At 42.9% G+C, this 22,175-nt stretch overlaps 1 protein-coding gene across 1 annotated transcript in view; it reads left to right on the top strand.

The window, feature by feature from the left end:
• LOC122548300 (serine/threonine-protein kinase 3/4) overlaps positions 1-22,175 on the top strand; it is a 153,279-nt gene that overhangs the window by 8,347 nt on the left and 122,757 nt on the right. The window contains exon 2 of the mRNA XM_087994729.1: positions 13,975-14,055. Within this exon, the coding sequence (XP_087850855.1) occupies positions 13,975-14,055 (81 nt within the window). The remainder of the gene's footprint in view (positions 1-13,974; positions 14,056-22,175) is intronic.

Raw genomic sequence — 22,175 nt, 5'->3', positions numbered from 1 at the left:
ATATACTAGACTTGGAAACAGTGCAAAGTAGGTTTACAATAATATCTCAACTTCAGTGGCTATGAGGCATGTTTTATCTGGAATTTAGAAGGTTAAGGAGTGATTAGATCAAAGTCTTCAACATATTAACAAGAAAAGATAGGGTAGATAAGGATAAATTATTTCCACTGGTTGGACATAGTCTGAGAATTAGGACCAGACCCATCCGGAAGAGATGTTACTTTGGAAGCATTTCTGCAGACACAGGCGCACGCACCTCTCCACAAGTGGCTGTGGACGTTGCATCAGTTGTTAATTTTAATTCTGAGGTGGATAAAATTTTGTTAAGCAAATGGGTATGGCAGGTATGTGGAGTTAACCATGCTCGTTGAATGATGGAACAGGCTTGAGGTGCTGCTGAGTCTACTCATGTTCCTATGTTCCTAAATGTTATTGGGTCAATGTCTTCAATGCGCATATCTTTAAATCTTCCTCAATGAATTGTGTCTGACATACCTGTAGACGGGACAAACTTTTCTGTGGTATGTAGATTGCTGTGTGTCCCCGAAGGCAGATTGCTGTCAGCAGCAATTTAGCAGTCTTATTAGCTTGTCTTTGAATTGCAACTCTGTACAAACTGGTAGTGATGTTTTGTCACTGCATCTTTGTGGAGCCTTTGCAGTTGAGTGAGGAATGGTTTACTCATGATGCCCAAGTTGCGGTTTGTCATTTGCACTCATTCTCCTTGCAGTAGATTTTCCCCTATTTTAATATTGCTATAAACATCTGTGTACGGGCAAATCTTGCACTTGTTCAGCACACTCAATTCCAAATCAGTGAGGTTTATTACAGTTAATTTACAGAGTCTGAGGTACTTTAGTGGCATTCACTTTAACATTGTTGTAGTTTAGAGGTATGAATCGTGATGGTAGCACTTCTAATGTTCTTTCCATCACATGACCTGCTCTTAAGGTCTGACATTAGGTATTGACAGGCACATGCTTCTAACACACAGTCTGTTTGACTGTGTTGTGAATGCACATTCCTTGACCATCGAATTCTTGTGTGAGAACTCCCAAGTTCAAAACTAGAGGGCATAATTATAAGGTGAGAGGAGAAAGATTTCAAAGGTACCTGAGGGGCAACCTGTTCAAACACAGGCTGGATCGTACGTGGAATGAACAGTCAGAGGAAGTGGTGGATGCAGGTACGATTACAACTTTTAAAAGAAATTCTGACATGTACGTGAAAATGAAAGATTTACAGGGATATGGGCCAAACACGGGCAAATGGGGCCAGTTTGGTGTGGGAAGCCTGGTTAGCATGGACGAGTTGAACCAAAGGATCTGTTTCTGTGCTGTAAGACTTAACTCTGGCCTGGCAGGGATGTAACCCAGTATGTCACAAGATTTCTGTTCTCACGTGTACAGAAGAACTAATAACTGGCCCTGAAAGGATATTGTCAGTAGCCTTTGCTATTGCCATTATCAGTTCATTATTATGAGCCTTTTTTATTCACCAGTTAGGAGTAACATCACAATAGCTTGGAGTTCAGACCTTGCATCTTTAACATGATAGCTGACATAGAATTCAGTGACTTATTATATTCAATTCTGAGTGAATGTTGTGGTTTTGGGAAGATACATTTGTGGCTAGGCATTGCGTATCTCATCCAAGATTCTTATTTTAGTCAATAGCATATATAACTAGCCAATGATTATAACAGAATTAATATATATTGTAATTGGCTATGCCATTGTCCAAAACCACAAAGGTTTTATTGGATTCAATTAGGAGAAATTAGAAAGGTCACTGATCAGAAAGAGTTTAAATGAGGTTGAATCAGATTTTTTTAAATCTTGGTGTTATTTTTTTTTCCCCAAAATGAGCTTCTGGCCTTATATCAATACTGTCATTAAGATCAACCTTTGTTACTCCTAGACTTGACTATTCCAATGCACTCTGGTCTTTCTCAAATCTTATTGTTATCAAAACTCCCTTGCTTGTGTTCTTACTAACACCTAGTCCCAATCTCCTATTGTCCCTGTGTATGCCGATCTACGTTGGATCCTGGTTCAGGGACAACTCTGTTTTAAAGCTATTGTCCTTGTTTACAAATCCTCCTGTGACCTCGCCCCTCCCTATCTCTGTAATCTTCTCAGCTGCAGAACACTCCCAAATTATCTGTGCTCCTCCAATTCTGACCTCTTGACCGTCCCCAATTTAAATGGTCCCACCATGGGCGTCTGTTACTTGAGATACCCAGGTTCTAAGCTCTGTAGTTAACTCCCTAACTTTCTCTGTCTCACTCACACTCTCTTCCTTTATGACGTTCCTTAAAACTGTTTTGACAAAGACTTTGGTTGTCATATGGGGCTACGTGTCAAATTTTAATTTATAATGCTTCTGTTAAGTACAGAGGGACCTTGATTATCCCAAGCACACGGGCAGGCAGTATTTTGTTTGGTTAATCGAATTCCGGATAATCGAATGCCAGACAACATCGTCTAGCCAAGAATCGGGACTTTGCAGTCTTGCCGGATAATCAAATGCCATAGAGTCATAGAGATGTACAGCACAGAAAGAGACCCTTCGGTCCAATTCATCCATGCTGACCAGATATCCCAACCTAACCTAGTCCCATTTGCCAGCACCCGGCCCATATCGCTGTAAACCCTTCCTATCCCTATACTCATCCAGATGCCTTTTAAATACTGTAATTGTACAAGCCTCCACCATTTCATCTGGAAGCTCATTCCATAATGTACCACCCTCTGTGTGAAAAAGTTGCCCTTTAGGTCTCTCTTTTTTAATCTTTCCCCTCTCACCCTAAACCTATGCTCTCTAGTTCTGGACTCCCCCACCCCAGGGAAAAGACTTTGTCTCTTTACCCTATCCATGCCCCTCATGATTTTGTAAACCTCTATAAGGTCACTCCTTAGCCTCCGACGCTCCAGGGAAAACAGCCCCAGCCTGTTCAGCCTCTCCCTGTAGCTCAGATCCTCCAACCCTGGCAACATCCTTGTAAATCTTTTCTGAACCCTTTCAAGTTTCACAATATCTTTCCGATAGGAAGGAGACCAGAATTGCATGCAATATTTCAATAGTGGCCTAACCAGTGTCCTGTACAGCCACAACATGACCTCTCAATGCCCATACTCAAAACTCTGACCAATAAAGGAAAGCATACGAAACGCTGCCTTCATTATCTTATCCACCTGCCACCCTACTTTCAAGGAGCTATGAACCTGCACTTCAGAGTCTTTTTGTTCAGCAATACTCCCTAGGACCTTACCATTAAGTGTATAAGTCCTGCTAAGATTTGCTTTCCCAAAATTCAGTACCTCACATTTATCTACATTAAGCTCCATCTGCCACTCCTCAGCTCATTGGCCCATCTGGTCAAGATCCCATTGTAATCTGAGGTAACCTTATTCGCTGTCCACTACACCTCAATTTTGGTGTCATCTACAAACTTATTAACTATATCTCTTATGCTCACATCCAAATCATTTATATAAATGACGAAAAGTAGTGGACCCTTCACCGATCCTTGTGGCGCTCCACTGGTCACAGGCCTCGTCTGAAAAACAACCCTCCCCCACCACCTACTTTGAGCCAGTTCTGTATCCAAATGGTGAGTTTTCCCTGCATTTCATGAGATCTAAGCTTGCTAACAAGTGTCCCATGAGGAATCTTGTCGAACGCCTTACTGAAGTCCATATAGATCACTTCCAACGCTCTGCCCTCATGATTCCTCTGTACCCTGGGATGTTTTAGTTTGCTTAAGGCACTGTGTAAATGTAATTTGTTATTGGAGGATAATGTTTATACATCGCGTTGTCATGTGGGATATACTGTCTGAAAAAGCAGTGGGAATGGGGAGATCCTAGAATAATAACATGCAAAGTAGGATTGGATAAATACTTGAAGGGAAAGAATTCGTAAGGACGTGGGGACAGAGCAGGAAATGTGATTAATTGGTAGTTCATTCGAAGATTAGGCACAAGCTCACTGGGTTGAAGGGCCTCCTGTACTGGATACTACTTAGATTTTTATGATACATAGTTTTAAAAGTGGCATGAGATTTGAATAGGAAAGTACCAGACTTCAATTAACATAAATGCACCTCCTGTTCCCCAACAGTGTCCTTTAAGGAATGTGATTGGGTACTGTGATGTATGGAATTTTGAGATGGGTGATCCTGGAGCTTTTCAAAGTGTTTTCCTCCAGGAATATGGATAAGAAATTTCTTTCCGCTCCCCCAGGCCATTAGAGGCAATGGAACATTAACATTGGATACAATATGAACTTCATGAAAGTGTGACCAGAATATTGCTGCATGGTTCTGTCCATTGTTCCTGTAGAAAACAAAATGTTTGCATTATGATATAAATGACTAAAAGCTAGAGTCAATTGTCAATATCGTGAAGCCCATCTGAATAGTTAACTCTTACTTAACCAGGTTCTTAATATATTTAAGTTCCCTCTCTTTTCCTAAGGGTCCAAAATCAGTTCCAACAACAGCTTGCATTTCTATCAGCACTTTAACAGAACCATTACACTGAGCTACATCTGACATGAGTGCAGGTGACTAAAAGCTTAGTTGAAACAAGCTGATTCAAGGAGGGCTTTAAGGGCAAAGATGCAGGGATGTTTTGGTAGGGAATCTAAGTGCTTAGAGTCTAGCATCTGAAGCCATGTATACCTGGAATGGAATGATGAAAATTGGGAACGTGCAAGAGAGCTGAATTGGAGGAGCATATAGATGTTGGAAAGCTTTAAAGCTGGAGGTGGTTACAAAAATAGAGAGGGAGAGAAAACAGAGGAATTTAGAAATCAGGAGATCTCCAAACTGAAGTGCTATGGTGGATGGGTGCACAAGACATAGCCTTGCAAGTTCACTAATCAATATTTCTGTCTGCATTGCAGACCGAATATATGGATAACTGTCGATAAATTGGAACTGCTGGTCTCCTATACGGCATGATTACCCCTGTATAATTGAGGGGTTTGAATGCCATAATTAACTCTAAACTTATCTGACTATTAATAGTGTCCACTGATTCATGCTTACTCAAAATGTTGGACTCCGCAGAGGGTGATGGGAGTCTAGAATGCGCTGCCTGGGCGGTTGGTAGAAACAGGAATCCACATAATCCTTTAAAACGTACGTGGATGAGCACTTGAAATGCCATAACATTCAGGGTTATGGGCCAAGTGCTGAAGAGTAAGGATTAGTGTAGGTGGGTTCACACACAATTGATGGTCAAAGGACCTCTTCTGTGCTTTATGAAACTATGCCTCATCTTTTTCTGACACTGACCTTTGAGTTATGTGTTGAGGGGCACAGAGGCACTTCCTCCCCGCTACGTTGCCTAAGTGAAGCTTTCTGTAGTAAAGTGTAATGGAGACAAGTGTCCAAAACACTGGTTACAGTTGTTTTTAAGGAGTGGCTAGGCAGTGGTGATGACAGTGAATGTTAGTGGGCTATCTGGGGGTGTGGGCCAACATTTTTTGGATGGCATTTGGATATTTGCAATGGTACTGATTCAGCAGGAATCATGGATAGTTGGATGTGGTAATGTTATGATATTGGACACTCACATCAGTGGTCATTTTTTTTTTGTTCATTCGTGGGATCTGGATGTCTTTGGCTGGGTCAGCATTTATCGTCCATCCCTCGATGCAGTTGAGAAGGTGGTGATGAGTTGCTGCCTTAAACTGCTGCACTTCATTTTATGGAGGTAAACTGACAATGCAGTAAGGGAGGGAGTTCCAATATTTTAACCCAGCGACATTGAAGAAGTGACAATGTACTTCCAAGTTAAGATAGTGGGTGGCTTGGAGGGGAACTTGCCGGTGGTGATCTCATGAATCTGCTCTCCTTGACCTTCTCAATGGTAGTAACAATGAGGTTAGGAAGTGCTGTTGAAGGAGACTTGGTGAATTCCTGCAGCATATCCTATAGGTAATACACCCTGCCAATACTGAATGTTGATGATGCAGGGAATGGATGTTTATGGATGTGGAGCCAATCAAACAGATTGCTTTGTCTTGGATTGTGTCGAGCTTTTTGAAGGTTGTTGGAGCTGTGTTTATCCAGGCAAGTAGCAGGAATTCCATCACATTCCTGACTTGTGCCTTGTAGGTGATGTACAGGCTTGGGAATCAAGTGGTGAGTTTCTTGTTGCAGGATTCCCATCCTGACCTTATGGCCACTCTCCCATTCAGTTACTGGTCAGTGGTAACCCTACATATGTTGATAATGTGGGATTCAGTGATGGTAATGCCACTGAATGTCAAGGAGTGATGGTTAAATTCTCTTTCAATGGAGATGCTGATTGCTTGGCATTTGTGTGGTCCGTTTGATACATACCATTTGTTGTCCCAAGTGTGAATGTTGTCCAGCTCTGAAGAGTCGCAGAAGTTGCTGGAAGTTGTGCAATCGTCAGTGAGCATCCTCATGTCTGACCTTAGGATGGAGGGAAGGTCATTGGTGAAGCTGCTGCAAATACTGGGGCAATTCCTGCAGAGATGTCTGCAGCTGAGATGACTGACCTCCACCAATCACAGCCATTGTCTTTTGTGCCTGGTATGACTCAAATCAGCAAAGAGTTGCCACCAATTCCGATTCACTGCAGTTTTGATAGGGCTTCTTAATGCACAGGCAGATGTGGCTTTGATGTTAAAGGCGGTCACTCTTGGCTCATCTCTGGAATTCGGCTCTCTTGTCCATGTTTGAACTGAGGCTGCAGTGAGGTCAGGAGCAATGTTCCCTCTAAACTGCTAGGAGTGTGTGTGCTTGCCAATTGATGTGCATACATATTGGAGGTCAGCACAGCCGCAAGAGAGATCAGAGGGAATTTAAGTTAGGAGGGTGATGAATCTGACATCACCCAAACTCTGCATCTGTGAGCAGTGTGCTGCCTGATAGCATTATTGATGACACCTTCCATCTCTCTCTCTCAATGGCAGGAAGTTGTGATTTGTCGGAATTTGTGATCTAACTCTAGGATGATTGAATAAGTCTTGCTGGATTGTGGTTTTAAAGAAAATATCCACTGTGGCTTTGGAAGTTCCACCATTAGTCTTCATGCAGCCAGTGAGCAACTCATACACACTGGCCACTGCCAGCAATAATCCCTCGAGTGCTGAGGGCCATTTAATTCCTGTTGTCAGCCCAGTTGCATCATTACTGTAAGTTTATCAACAGAACCAGTGGCTGATTAATGGCAAATTCTGTGCCTTTGCCTTCTGCAATAGCGCTTATGAGATTTCTTTTTGTAAAAAAAAAAATCTACTCTTTGGATTCTTAAATTATCAGCATTAACTGACAATTGTAGAGCACCTTTTCTGTCTTCATATAGCATAGAAACTGGCCTTTGGACCACCATATCTGTTCTGTGCCGACCAACAAAACTAGACTAATTCCATTTAACTGCACTTGGCTCATAGCCTAGTATGCCCTAGCATTTTCGGTGCTCATCCAGATGCTTGTTAAAGGTTGTGAGAGTACCTGCCTCCACCATGCCCTCAGGCAGTATGTTCCATATTTCTACTACCCCCTGGGTGAACACTTCTTATTTCTCCAACCTCTAAGCCACTCTTATTCTTCATCTTAAACTTATGGCCCCTGGTTTCAGACGCTTCTCCCATTGGACAAAGATTCTCATGAGCTGAATGGCGAACGTTTCCCCAAAGTAAGTGGGAATAGTAGAAGTAAGCAGAACTGGAGGAGATTGCAGAGGGCTGAGGGTAACAGAGAAATTTGAATATGGCAGTGAGCAAGTTAAAGCAAAGCTGTAGCTGGTCTCTGGTAGAGCTGAATGGTCAGGAGTGAAAGGATATTATGCGTCGGTGGGAATGTGTAGTAATCAGATTGGTCAGGATCTTATTGAATAGTGGAGCAGACTCGAGGGGTTCAGGGGCCTACTTCTCTCTTAATTAGTATGTTGAGATGTAATTCTGAGCAACATGCTGTTTGCCTCTGTTTTTCAGAGGGCTTGCAGCCAAAGAAACAAAAAAGGAATTCTCAACTGCTCCAGCTATTGGGTGCCATCACTTCCTCTTTTGACACTTCAGATTTGAGGAGTGCCACAAAGGTTATATATTGGTCAATACTTATCCTGCTTTCAGCTCAGTGCTGCTCTTTGTAAGCAGAGTTCAAGAGTATAAATGGATTTGCAATACTGTTAGATAAATATAAAACCTGACCGATTTTGTATCTGTGTCCTAACTGCTGCAGTACTCAATGACTGTCTTCAATAATTAGTCAGGTTAACTATGGAAATGAACCACGTGACAAATAAGAGAGAGACTTGCATTTACATGGTTCTAGTCAAAACTTCAGGACTGCCCAAAGTGCACTGCAGCCATTACGCACTTTGAAAATGTGATCACTGTTGTAATGTAAGAAACTTGACAGACAAATTCTCGCAGACTCCAGGGAGATTGAGCAGACCCTCTTTTCTACTGATATTGTTGCGAAGGACAACCATTGGTTATGAGTGGGTGAGTTCCCTCCTTTTCAGGTAGTGTTAACTGTATGCTCATTATATTGAATTGTATGCAGATTATTGGACTTAGAATGGGGATCCACTTGTGTCTCCCATATGTAGGATTGAACAACTATGATTATTGGATTAATAATATGCATCTGTGGACATAAATCCCTATAAAATGTTCAAGACTGACTCCAGTTCTATCCTAGAGACTGGTGCTGGAAAAACACAACAGGTCAGGCAGCATCTTAGGAGCAGGAAAATTGACATTTTGGGCAAAAGCCCTGATGAAGGGCTTTTGTCCAAAACGCCGATTTTCCTGCTCCTTGTTTGCTGCCTGACCTGCTGTGCTTTTCCAGCATCACACTCTTGACTCTAATCCTCAACATCTGCAGTCCTCACCTTCGTCCAATTTTATCCTAACTACATGGAGTTCTGGAGTGCAACACCTGGATCCAGAGGATCTTTTATGTCCACTGAGAGAGCAGGTTGGGCCTCAAGTTAATGTTTGATCCCAAAGGTGGCATCTTTGGCTGTACAGCCTCCTTCAGTGCTGGGCTGAAATATCAGCTGGGACTTACATATTCAAAACTCCAGAGTAGGGCTTACAATTTCAAACTTTTCACCCAAGGTAGACAATGCCGTTCTGGTGCTAAGCTAGGCAACCTGGGATAGCTAAGTAAAGAGACCAAGAAACTGCAGATGATGGAATCCAAAGTATGCAAGCAGGAGGCTGGAAGAACACAGCAAGCCAGGCAGCATCAGGAGATGGAGAAGTTTATGTTTCGTGCATGATCCTTCCGACTTCTGCCCTCGCCCCCCCCACCTCTATCTCTATCTGCAGCTCCCTCTATCCCCACCCCCATTCCTGAAAAAGGGTTATATCCGAAACGTGGACTTCTCCACCTCCTGATGCTGCCTGGCTTGCTGTGTTCTTCCAGCCTCCTGCTTGTCTGCTACAGCTAGGTAAACGACTGGGAGTATAAAGAGAAATTCAATTTTTGCCAATTTGGGATATTGATTCTAGCACTGCTTTGTTGAGACCATTAAGGCTTTGCTGGTCAATGACAAAACTGTACTTGCTAACAGGACAAAAATTGGACTGAAATAACAAGCACAGTCAGATGCTTTGAAATGATGCCAGTTTGTGGGCATTTTAGGTGGAGTAGGTGGAGGTTGAATTTAAAAATAAACAGGAATAATTAGATGAATTCCATTTGCACTGTGCCTTAACTTGGTACAGTTTTGCATCACTGCGTACAGCCAGATAAAATGTTTAGTTTTGCTTAACATGTAATTAAGTCTAGTTTGGCGTTCCACAGGGACTGGGAGGTGTACAGGGAGTAAAGTATGATTCATGTCATTGTGGTTTAGCCTCTGCGTTATCTCCAAGTAAGGGTGGGAGATCACAGGAAGAGCTCTGTGATGTCCGCCTGCTTGATGGGAGTGTACGCTACTGATAGGGTTCTGGAATCCTCACTTGAAGCTCACTTACAAACCAGTTTCCAGGGTTTGTAACCGTCAGAGGCGGGGTCATTCTCATGTGGGGCTGGCTGATAAGCCACTGACTACATTTCCTTAATGTCTTCCCTCAACCCCCAGAGGAGGCTATGGCCATCGGGCTTGCCAGCTGTTGACGCCTCTGGGCAGTTGATAAAATAAGCAGCATCAAAAAGAAATGTACTCTGTCCTCTTGTCACGTGCAACCTTTTGACAGCAATTTCCACACGTAGGAGCTCTGTAATGACCTCGACTTGTGTACAGTTTGTGCGGCAATATTTTGGGACATGAAGCAAGAGGTAGATGTGTGCCAGGATGTGCAAATGTAGAAGCATGTGAAGAGCAGATCATGTCAGTAAAGATTGAATGAACAATAGGTGGTCTACTCAAGTATACTGTGATCTGGTCTGCTACTTATGTTCTAAGCTGCAGAAACACCATTTTTGGTTGCAGACAAATATCAGGTGACATCTCTATTCACAGGTTCAGTATCCCAAGAGACAGCAGATGGTCTGTAATCTGTTCATTGTAAGTGAATTGCATGATCAAAGTAGAAGGCTGTCAGAAGCAGCATGCATGTACTGAATAACATTGAAATAATGGCTGTTGCTGTTTGGGAAACCAAGATGAAGAGTCTCGGCCCATTTTTATATTAAAAAAAATGCAGAATGTAACCAAAGAATTGTGAAAACACCACAGCGCAGAAACAGTCCCTTCTGCCCAGCTGGTCTGTGATAGTGCCTCTGTTACACGTGAACTTCATCTAACGCTGTCAACATATCCTCTCATTTCTTTGTCTGTCATTTTGTTGAGCTTCCCCTTATGTGCTATTCACCATAGCTACTCCCTGTTGTTGCCAGTTCCACATTCTAAACACTCTTTAGACAAAAACCTTTTTCTCCTAAATTCCCCTTTAGAAGATAGTCACTGATAAAGCAATTTATGGCTCTACATTTTGGTCTCCTAACAAATTGAAGTTCCTTATTTATTTCACACCGCACCAACTGATCCCTTAAAGGCTTCTATCCAGTCGCTTTTCAGCAGATTATTTTATAAAGCGAAGAGCCACAGCTTGTTTGAAGTTCAATCCAAGTATTGGTGATGCAAAAGGAACAGAATATTTGATTTGTTTCCTTGCTGTTTCTCACTGTTGGTAGTGTTTTGTTGCACTACACTAGTTATTGCACTTCAGTGCTGCAAACTATCTTACGTTGCTGTGAAGTTATGAACCGCAAGATCAAAAGTTGACAGTTAAATGTGATTCTGATTGGGCAGCATAGCTGAGCAATCAAATGTTGACGATTTAGATGAAGAGTCAAAGTGTAATATCTCAAGCTTTGCCGATGGTGCAACTGGATGGAAGAGTGAGCTGTGTGGAGGATGCAGAGGTGCTGGTGTGATCTGGACCTGCTGAGTGAGTAGGCAAATGCAGTGCCATGTGGATAAATGTGAAGGTATCCACTTTGGTAGCAGGAATTAGAAGGTACATTATTGTTTGGCTGTAAACTGAGAGGGGGGAATGTTCAATGACACCTAGCTGTACTCATGCACAGGTTGGAAATGTGTTGCTGGAAAAGCGCAGCAGGTCAGGCAGCATCCAGGGAACAGGAGAATCGACGTTTCGGGCATAAGCCCTTCTTCAGGGCCTATGCCCGAAACGTCGATTCTCCTGTTCCCTGGATGCTGCCTGACCTGCTGCGCTTTTCCAGCAACACATTTCCAGCTCTGATCTCCAGCATCTGCAGTCCTCACTTTCTCCTCATGCACAGGTTGCTGAAGGCAAGTGAAGTGAAAGAAAGCAAATTGTATGTTTGTCTTTATAGCGAGGGAGTTCTATAGGAACGAAAATGTCTTGCTGCAATTATACAGGGCATTAGTGAGGCCTCACCTGGAATATTGCATGCAGTTTTAGATTAGATTAGATTACTTACAGTATGGAAACAGACCCTTCGGCCCAACAAGTCCACACCGATTCTCCAAAGAGCAACCCACCCAGCTACCTAACACTACAGGCAATTTAGCATGGCCAATTCACCTAACCTGCACATTTTTAGGACTGTGGGAGGAAACTGGAGCACCTGGAGGAAACCCACGCAGACACCGGGAGAATGTGTAAATATTGAACCCGGGTCTCTGGCACTGTGAGGCAGCAGTGCTAGCCACCGTGCCGCCCTAAGGAAGGATGCTCTTGCTGTTACAAAGGTCTGCCAAATTGATTCCTAAGGTGGCAGGACTGACATATAAGGCGAGGTTGGATTGGTCAGGATTGTATTCACCGAAATTTAGAAGAAAGAGATCTAAAACCCATAAAATTCTAACAGGACTAGACTGGTAGATGCAGTAAGGATGTTCCTGAAGGTGGAGGAGTTCAGAACCAAGCATCCTAGTTTAAGGAGAAGTGGTAAACCTTTTAGGATTGAGATGAAAAATTGCTTCACCCAGAGAGTGGATGTCAAAACATTATTTTTCATATATGCCTATAGCTCTTGTGGCTGAAGGGATCAGGGGATATTGGGCAAGGGTAGAATTAGAGTATTGAACTCAATTTGCCATGATCATCATGAACATTGGAGAAGGATGAAGGGGTCTGATGGCCTACTCTTGACCCTATCTTTTATGTTTCTTTAAATCCTGTGTGTGTGCTAATGTTAGCCAGTTGAGCTACCAATGTGGCTCACGTGTTACTGGAAGTGACATAACACAGTGACTCATTCTCTGCAAATAAGAGGAACTTGTTCAAGCCTAGCCTTTTTTTTGAATTACTTGAGGAACTTGCAGTTCCCTGTTACTTCCTTCATGGCAATACCTCAGCCAGTGAGAGTTGACCTGCCAACCTATCAGCATCCTATTCTGCTGCAGTATAAATGGTTGTGATCTTTTCGAAACTTAACATTCTTGTTTCCTATTTGCCCTGATAAGTACAAGATATAAAGCTTTTGCAGCATGTCTATCTTTTCATCAATATTCCCAGACAAGAATGTTGTCTTTCTAGAATAGTGCACTCAGTCAATGAAGATTCAGTTGCATAAATTGCTGTGAGGTGTTTGTCATCCTCTGTGATGCAAGTATTTATTGATTAACTAGTGCTCAGCTCTTGCCAGATTTGAGTCTGGAATTCTTTCACATTTTAGGAGATTTGAATATGGAAGGAATTTTTCCATCAAATAAGTGGAACTGTAGGACAAAGACCTTAAAAGACAATCCTTTAATCATGATCACAGTGATGACTGTTTCAAAAAAAAAAGCACCTTTTTTAGAGTAATTTGCAATAGCTATCCAATTTGGAAGCTATATTATTGAACCAAATATTGAAACGTGACTGATAATCAGTTAAATTGTCAGCATCAGTTTATTGTTATTCCTAAATTTTGAATAGACCTGAACTTTAAGGTCAAAAACACTTGTTGAATGGACGTCCAGGAATTTTCAGTCCTTGCAAAGAATGGATCTAATGGGAATGAAGGGGTATGAGAGATCTGACAAGAAAGTCAGGTCGGCACGGTGGCACAGTGGGTAGCACTGCTGCCTCACAGCGCCAGAGACCCGGGTTCAATTCCCGCCTCAAGTGACTGTGCAAACTCCACACAGACATTCTCCCCGTGTCTGTGTGGGTTTCCTCCGGGTGCTCCGGTTTCCTCCCACAGTCCAAAAAATGTGCAGGTTAGGTGAATTGGCCATGCTAAATTGCCCATAGTGTTGTGAAGGGGTAAATGTAGGGGAATGGGTCTGGATCGGTTGCACTTTAGCGGGTCAGTGTGGATTTATCGGGCCGAAGGGCCTGTTTCCACACTGTAAGTAATCTAATCTTAAAGAAAATTGTAATTGGAGTTAAGCAGAAGATAAGGCATTCATCACAGTAATGCCAATTTAAAATGGGATTACCAGAGTTGTGACTAAAGAAGGATTGGGTTCTGACATTAAACTTACTTCTGTGTTCTTTCCAAAATTTGATTTTTAAAATGTTTATTTTCTTCCACTCTCGTGACAACAGGTCTCTGAAAAAGTTAAGCGAAGACAGTTTGACTAAGCAGCCAGAAGAGGTCTTTGATGTGTTGGAGAAACTTGGTGAAGGGTAAGTACTGAACGTTTGTTGAGACATTGGGCTATGTCATAATTTGAGGCTGAACTGCAAGGATTCGTTTTGAGCTTTTGAAGCAGATTAACAATTAAAACGAATAAGAACAAAGTGAAGGTGTAAAGATATGGGAGAAGCCTTGGAAAAAGTGAGTCATTTCAAATAAGTTGGGTTAGTTAGAATCATAGTTGAAACTTTATTGCTGGAACAGCACAGCAGGTCAGGCAGCATCCAGGGAACAGGAGATTCGACGTTTCGGGCACAGGCCCTTCTTCAGGAATGAGCAGAGAGTGTTCAGCAGGAGTTCTCCTGCTGAACACTCTCTGCTCATTCCTGAAGAAGGGCCTGTGCCCGAAACGTCGAATCTCCTGTTCCCTGGATGCTGCCTGACCTGCTGTGCTGTTCCAGCAATAAAGTTTCAACTTTGATCTCCAGCATCTGCAGACCTCACTTTCTCCTCTTAGTTAGAATCATAGTCATAGAGATGTACAGCATAGAAACAGACCCTTTGGTTCGACTCTTCCATGCTGACCAGATATCCTAAATTAATCTAGTCCCATTTCCCAGCACTTGGCCCATATCCTGCTAAACCCTTCCTATTCATATATCCATCCAGATGTCTTTTAAATGCTGTAATTGTACCAGCCTTCTCCACTTCCTCTGGCAGGTTGTTCCACACACGCATCTCCCATTGCGTGAAAAAGTTGCCCCTTAGGTCCCTTTGAAATCTTTCCCTGCTCACTCTAAACCTATGCCCTCTAGTTCAGGATTCTCCCAACTCAGGGAAAGGACTTTGTCTATTTATCCTATCCATGCCCCTCATGATTTTATAATCTGTAAGGTCACCCCTCAGCCTCTGACACTCCAGGGAAAATAGCCCCAGTGTATTCAGCCTCTCCCTGTAGCTCAAACCCTCCAACCATGGCAACACACTTGCAAATCTTTTCTGAACCCTTTCAAGTTTCACAACATCCTTCCTATTGGAGAGAGATGAGAACTGCACACAATATTCTAAAAGTAGCCTAACCAATGTCCTACAGAGCCGCAACATGACCTCCTAACTCCTATATGAAGGAAAACATACTAAACGCCTTCTTCGCTATCTTATCTATTTGCGACTCCATTTTCAAGGAACTATGAACCTGCACTCCAAGGTCTCTTTGTTCAGCAACACTCCCTCAGGACCTGACCATTAAGTTGTGATAGATGCAAATTAAGCAATGGATTCGATCTTGTACTAATTGGAAGAGTATAGTGGTGTGTTAGGGCAAGGTATTGCTGAAACTGAAAAAATGTACAAGACAGTTGAGACAAGCCGACCTGTACAGTACAAAAATTTGGGCAACTTTAAGATGATATAACGAATGGATACGAATGTGATGCAGATGCTGAGGTGCATGTAAGGAGTAATGGGAAGGAATGTGTTCAGGAACCAGCACAGCATGGGTCAGTGAAGATTGTGGGAGCATTGAAGGAAGAAGTTGAAAAGATATTGAAATGACATTGTCTGGCGTAAACAGAGGGGAAATCTGGTGAGAGAAGTGCTGGGAAGGAGGGGCAGGTGAAGACTGGAGACTAGACAGAAAGGTACACTTGCCATATGACGCTGACGCAGGAGGCTATTTGTCCATCAAGTCTGCTTCACTATTCTAGGAGATCATGTATGATCTGATTATCCTTAAATCCACTTTCCTGCCTTAACTCTGCAACTTTTGATTGCCTTAATGGTTAAAAATTGTCTATCTCAGTCTTGACTATACATAACAACTCAGCTTTGACAATCCTCTGTTGTAATGAACTCTTCCAATTCAGTGAGATTATGCCCTCTTGGCAAGTTTTGAGAAGATTTGTAGCTCAGGTTGAGGTTCTGGATGTAGGTTTGTTCGCTGAGCTGGAAGGTTCATTTCCAGATGTTTCATCACCCTATTGGGTAATATTTTGTGGACCTCTGGGCGAAGCACTTGATAATTCCTGCTTTCTATTTATATGTTTGGGTTGGTGATGGCATTTCCTGTGGTGACATCATTTCCTGTTCTTTTTCTCAGGGAGTGGTATATGGGGGTCTAACTCAATGTGTTAGTTGATAGATAGATAATTTCAACCAGAACTCTATCAACGCACACATCGAGTTAGATCCCATCAGCCACCCCTGTATTGCCCTCCTGATTTCCCTCTTAAGTATACTCCTATTGCCTTTATACTCTTCTAAGTATTCACTTGATCTATCCTGTCTATACCTGACATATGCTTTCTCCTTTTCTTAACCAAACCCTCAATTTCTTCCGTCATCCAGCATTCCCTATACCTACCAGCCTTCCCTTTCACCCTAACAGGAATATGCTTTCTCTGGACTCTCATTTCTGAAGGCTTCCCATTTTCCAGCTGTCCCTTTACCTGTGAACATCTGCCCCCAGTCAGCTTTTGAAAGTTCTTGCCTAATACCGTCAAAATTGGCCTTTCTCCAATTTGAACTTCAAATTTTAGATCTGGTCCATCCCGTACCATCATTCAGTCCCAACGTGTTCAACTGCTCCTCATAAGAAAATTCATCCGTTCCCTGAATTAACCTTCTCCCAACTACCTCCAATGTTAAAATACTTTTCGCAGTACAGGCAGTCCCTGACTTGTGAAGGGTTTCCACTCTGGAGCTGAGCTTAAGACGATTTGAATATAAGACGGAACACCATAAGACATAGGAGTGGAAGTAAGGCCATTCGGCCCATCGAGTCCACTCCGCCATTCAATCAAACACAATACAAGACAATGTAAAGTAGCTTTTTGTAAGTACAGGAAATGTTAGTCTGTTGGGTCTTCAAAATTGCACCCATGTGTGGGACCTTGCTTTTAAGTATGAATGTTTGTAAATTGCGGACAGTCAATTTGCTTCTGCATTTCCTGCTAAAAGGATGCTTGCTTTTTGTGACTCATGCATGAGGACTCTCAAATCTTTGTGTGCAGCTTTGTACACACTTTCTCCATTGAAGTAAGATTTATTCTTTGTGTCAAAGTTACATTTTCCAACATTGTTTCAAATACCACGGTTTTTGTCTACTCAATCTGCCTGTGTCCCTCTGTAGACTCGTGTCATCGTCATTACTTGCCTTCTCACCTATTTTTCTGTCATTCATAAATGTGATAGTAAATTTATTTTCTCCATCTATCATTAATTTTTGTTACAAGTAATTGTGGCCCCAGCTACGATCCATGTGACACTGCATAAATTAAAGGTTGCATTTGGAAAATACTCCCTTACTCCAACTGTGTAGCATCCACAATGCTGAGGAGGTTGTAGATAGCACGTCTAGTGAATTGGTCACACCACAGATGAGAATTGTTGAGGGAGACGGCGAATGGGTGACCAAAAGCCAGAGAAAGAGTAGGGAGATGTCCCCTGCGGTCATCTCCCTCCAAAACAGGTGTATCGTTGGGGACGATGGTTCACCAGGGGAGGGCAGCAGTTGCCAAGATCATGGCACCGTGGCGGGCTCTGCTGTTCAGAAGGGCAGGAAAAAGACTCGTAGGGCCATAGTCATAGGGGATTTTACTGTAAGGGGAGTAGATAGGCAGTTCTGTGGCTGAAAACCAGATTCCCAGACAGTATGTCGCCTCCCAGGTGCTCAGGTCAGGGATATCACCGATCAGTTACAGAGCATTCTGAAAGGGGAGGGTGAACAGCCAGTTGTCGTGGTGCATATAGGCACCAATGATATAAGTAAAAAATGAGATGAGGTCCTGAAAGCTGAATTCAGGGAGCTAGGAGAGAAGTTAAAGAGGAGGACCTCAAAGGTATTGATATCAGGATTGCTACCAGTGCCATGTGCTAACCAGTGTAGAAATGAATGTATAGACAGGGTGAGCACGTGGCTTAAGGGATGGTGTAAGACAGAAGCGTTCAGATTTGTGGGACATTTGGTCCAGTTCTGGGGAAGGTGGGACTATTACAAATTGGACGGTCTACACCTGAACCAGACTGGAACTAATGTCCTTAGGGGAGTTTTTGCTACTGCTGTTGGGGAGGGTTTAAACTAATGTAGCAGGCGGCTGGAAACCAGAAGAGAAGACTAGGAGACAGCGAGGTTGAAACTAGAGACTGTAAGGATCATGAAGTTAGCATTACCAAGGGGAAGAGTAGGCAGAGAGCAGATGAATGCAAAGGAACTGGTGGTCTGAAGTGCATTTACTTTAATGCAAGGAGTATAGTGGGTAAGGCAGATGAACTTCGGGCTTCGGTGCCTGGGAATATGACGTTATTGTGATCACAGATAATTTGTTGAAGGAAGGGCATGATTGGCAACTAAATGTTCCAGGATATAGATGCTTCAGACAGGACAGGGAGGGAAGTAAAAGAGGGGAGGAGTTGCATTGCTGGTCAGGGATGTTATCTCCGCTGTGCTAAAGGAGGACACGATGGAGTTCTTGAGCAGTGAGGCATTATGGGTAGAGCTGAGAAATAAGGGTGCAGCTAGATTGGTGGGGCTGTATTACAGGCCTCCCAACAGTGAGTGTGAGGTAGAAGAACAAATAGGTCAACAGTTTATGGAAAGATGTAGAGGCAACAGGGTGGTGATGATGGGAGATTTTAATTTTCCCAAAGTTGGCTGGGATATACTTGGTGTCAGAGGTCTGGATTGGGCAGAATTTGTAAGGAGCAGCCAGCAAAGTTTTCTAGAGCAGTATGTCAATAGTCCAACTAGGGGAGGGGGCCATATTGGACCTGGTGTTGGGGAATGAGCCAGGCCAGGTGGTAGAGGTTGCAGTGGGGGATTCCTTTGGAATAGTGACCACAAATCTGTAAGTTTTACAATACTCGTATTCCCATTCTGAGTATCATCTTCAAGGTATTTGCCGTACAATGCCACAACATGCTTTTGCTTTCTAATGTATGCATTCCCTCTTTCCCTAATTAGTTTAATGCCCTCCCTACCTCCCGAGCTATTTGATTCTCCAGGACACTGGTCCCAGCCATTGGTTTAAGTGAAGCCTGTCTGAACAGAACAGCTCTCTTCTACTCCAGTACATAGAACATAGAACAATACAGCACAGAACAGGCCCTTCGGCCCACGATGTTGTACCGAACATTTGTCCTAGCTTAAGCACCCATCCATGTACCTATCCAATTGCTGCTTAAAGGTCACCAAAGATTCTGACTCTACCACTTCCACAGGCAGCGCATTCCATGCCCCCCACCACTCTCTGGGTAAAGAACCCACCCCTGACATCTCCCCTATACCTTCCATCCTTCACCTTAAATTTATGTCCCCTTGTAACAGTCTGTTGTACCTGGGGAAAAAGTCTGACTGTCTACTCTATCTATTCCTCTGATCATCTTATAAACCTCTATCAAGTCACCCCTCATCCTTCGCTGTTCCAACGAGAAAAGGCGTGGCACTCTCAACCTATCCTCGTACGACCTATTCTCCATTCCAGGCAACATCCTGGTAAATCTTCTCTGCACCCACTCCAAAGCTTCCACATCTTTCCTAAAGTGAGGCGACCAGAAATGCACACAGTACTCCAAATGTGGCCTAACCAAAGTCCTGTACAGTTGCAACATCACTTCACGACTCTTGAATTCAATCCCTCTGCTAATGAACGCTAATACACCATAGGCCTTCTTACAAGCTCTATCCACCTGAGTGGCAACTTTCAAAGATCTATGAACATAGACCCCAAGATCCCTCTGTTCCTCCACCTCACTAAGAACCCTACCGTTAACCCTGTATTCCGCATTCTTATTTGTCTTTCCAAAATGGACAACCTCACACTTGGCAGGGTTGAACTCCATCTGCCACTCCTCAGCCCAGCTCTGCATCATATCTAAGTCCCTTTGCAGCCGACAACAGCCCTCCTCACTATCCACAACTCCACCAATCTTCGTATCATCTGCAAATTTACTGACCCACCCTTCGACTCCCTTATCCAAGTACTGGTGATTGTACCTCAAACTGAAACCCATTTCTCCCACACCAATCTTTAAGCCACACATTTAACTACTTGTCTTTAAATACTGTCTGTCTGCAATGATTTGGGTAGAAACCCTGAGATTATAACCACTGAGTTTCTGCTTAAACTTTTTACCTTTGTTTGTGAAAAATCTTTCAGCAGAACCTCTATTTACAGTCTCATCAGCTGTGGAACTAATAAAAACTGGATCTCTCTCCTTCATTCTCTCTGGTCCTGAGGGATGTCTTTAACTATGGTACCAGACAGGCAGCTAAATATTTGGGAGTAATGCTTGGGGATGCAGAAAATAGTTTGTCTCCCTAATTATATTGTCCCCTACCACTTCTATATTCTTACCTCCTCTCACTACTTCAATGCATTGTTGTACAGGTAGCCAATGGTTAGTTCAGTCATCCTGCCTGGAGACCTCACTGTCATCTGCAGTTTGCAAGGACTGTTGGATAGTTGCAGGGACAGAAATTCCTCCAGATCTTCCCTTTGGTCTCCATATCTGTCTTGCCTCTGAACATACCATTCTGTCCTTGATCACAGAATAAGTTTGAATTAACTAATCTAAAGCATGTGATCATCTCTTGGAGCAAAATAACTTTCCATCTTCCTGGTATCTGCAGCTTGGACTCCAGCTCCTCAACTTCAATCTGTAGTTGCTTGAACCACAAACTCTTGCTACTGACGTGTTCATTGTGGATCATCTTGGTGTCCAGCAGCTCCCACATACTGCAGCTACAAAGCACCACACAAACTGACATCCCATTGTATTTTATTTATTATTAATTATCTCCCTTTTGTATCCCTGCTCCATATACTGAAGAATCCCCACCCTTAACATTTTATTGTTTTTTACCCTTTTCTAATATACCAGTGTCGATGTCACACCTAACTAGCGATTTTTCAGAAAAAGAGGAAAAAAACTTGACTTCTAAAGATTCAAAAATAGAAATACTTGCCAATCCTACTCAGCAATCACCAGTTATATTTAGCAAAAGCAGTCAAATACCCCTGTTCTTCCTCCATTGTATAACTTCAAACGCTCAACTCTGGCTCTACTCTGTAGTAGGTCATACTGAGTTGCCTCCTATATATTCCCAACACAGAGGGTCTGTCTGAGTCGGTTATTGAGGATCTGCTTTCAGTGGTCCTTCATTAGACTGTAAGGTCTAGGATCAGAGGCCATTGAGCTCATTGAGTCTGCTCTCTCATTTAATGAGATCATGGCAGATTGAACACCCCTCAACTCCCCCTTCCTGTTTTTTCCCCGATAATTCTTGATTCCATTAGGCTGTTCTTTCAGTACATCCCTTGAAAGTCAACCTACTCAAACCTTGCAGCTGCAGAATGTTAAGGTGCAGGTTTCACTTTATTATCTACAAATTATAATCTGAAGTAGGTTTGCACAAATTCAAGATTTAGACATGTTGCTAGCCAGCAAGTGCACACAATTGGTCCTAGGAGAGATTTAAAAGCAACATGTTTGGCAGAGGAATGCATGGATAACTGACAAGACATGATGGAGAAGAGTCAATAACCAATATTGCGGTGACCCCAGGTAAAATGGTAGCAGACAAAAGATGGTGATAATGTTTGGGCTGCTGTAGGCCGGAAAAGGTTAATTCAATTCAAGTACTGTAAATTATTCCTTCTGTGACCTTGCTTGCTGTTGCAAATAGAGTCATAGAAATGTTGGCATGGAAACAGCCTCTTGGTCCAACTCGTCCATGCCGACCAGATATCCATCCATCCAACCCCTTCCTATTCATATACCCATCCAGATGCCTTTTAAATGTTGTTATTCACCATTCCTCTGGCAGCCCAGTCCACCCCTCCCTATAGCTCAAATCCTCCAACCCTGGCAACATGCTCATCAACTGTTTTCAAAATCCTCCAGCTGGAGCATTCCTTTTGCTTATTTTTAGTATGTATGTGTTTTTTTTTGCCTTGGTGAAGGCATCAGTGGCTAGGGAGCATTGATTTCAGATAAGTGGCAGGAGGTTTGGAGGAGACATGAGGAAAGATTCTTTTCCACCCAGAGGGCAGTGGGAATCTGGAACTCACTAAGTGTGCCAGAGGTGGAACACCTCATAACATTTAAGTATTTGGATGTGCACTTGTAATGCCAAGGCACTCAAGGCTATGGCCAAATGCTGGAAAATGGG

The sequence above is a fragment of the Chiloscyllium plagiosum genome, unplaced genomic scaffold, assembly GCF_037043375.1.
Source record: "Chiloscyllium plagiosum isolate Xiang-an unplaced genomic scaffold, Cpla_swu_hap1 HiC_scaffold_15, whole genome shotgun sequence".
Lineage (NCBI taxonomy): Eukaryota > Metazoa > Chordata > Chondrichthyes > Orectolobiformes > Hemiscylliidae > Chiloscyllium > Chiloscyllium plagiosum.
The sequence above is the reverse complement of the archived record's forward strand: the minus strand, read 5'-3'. Positions and strand labels throughout refer to the sequence as shown.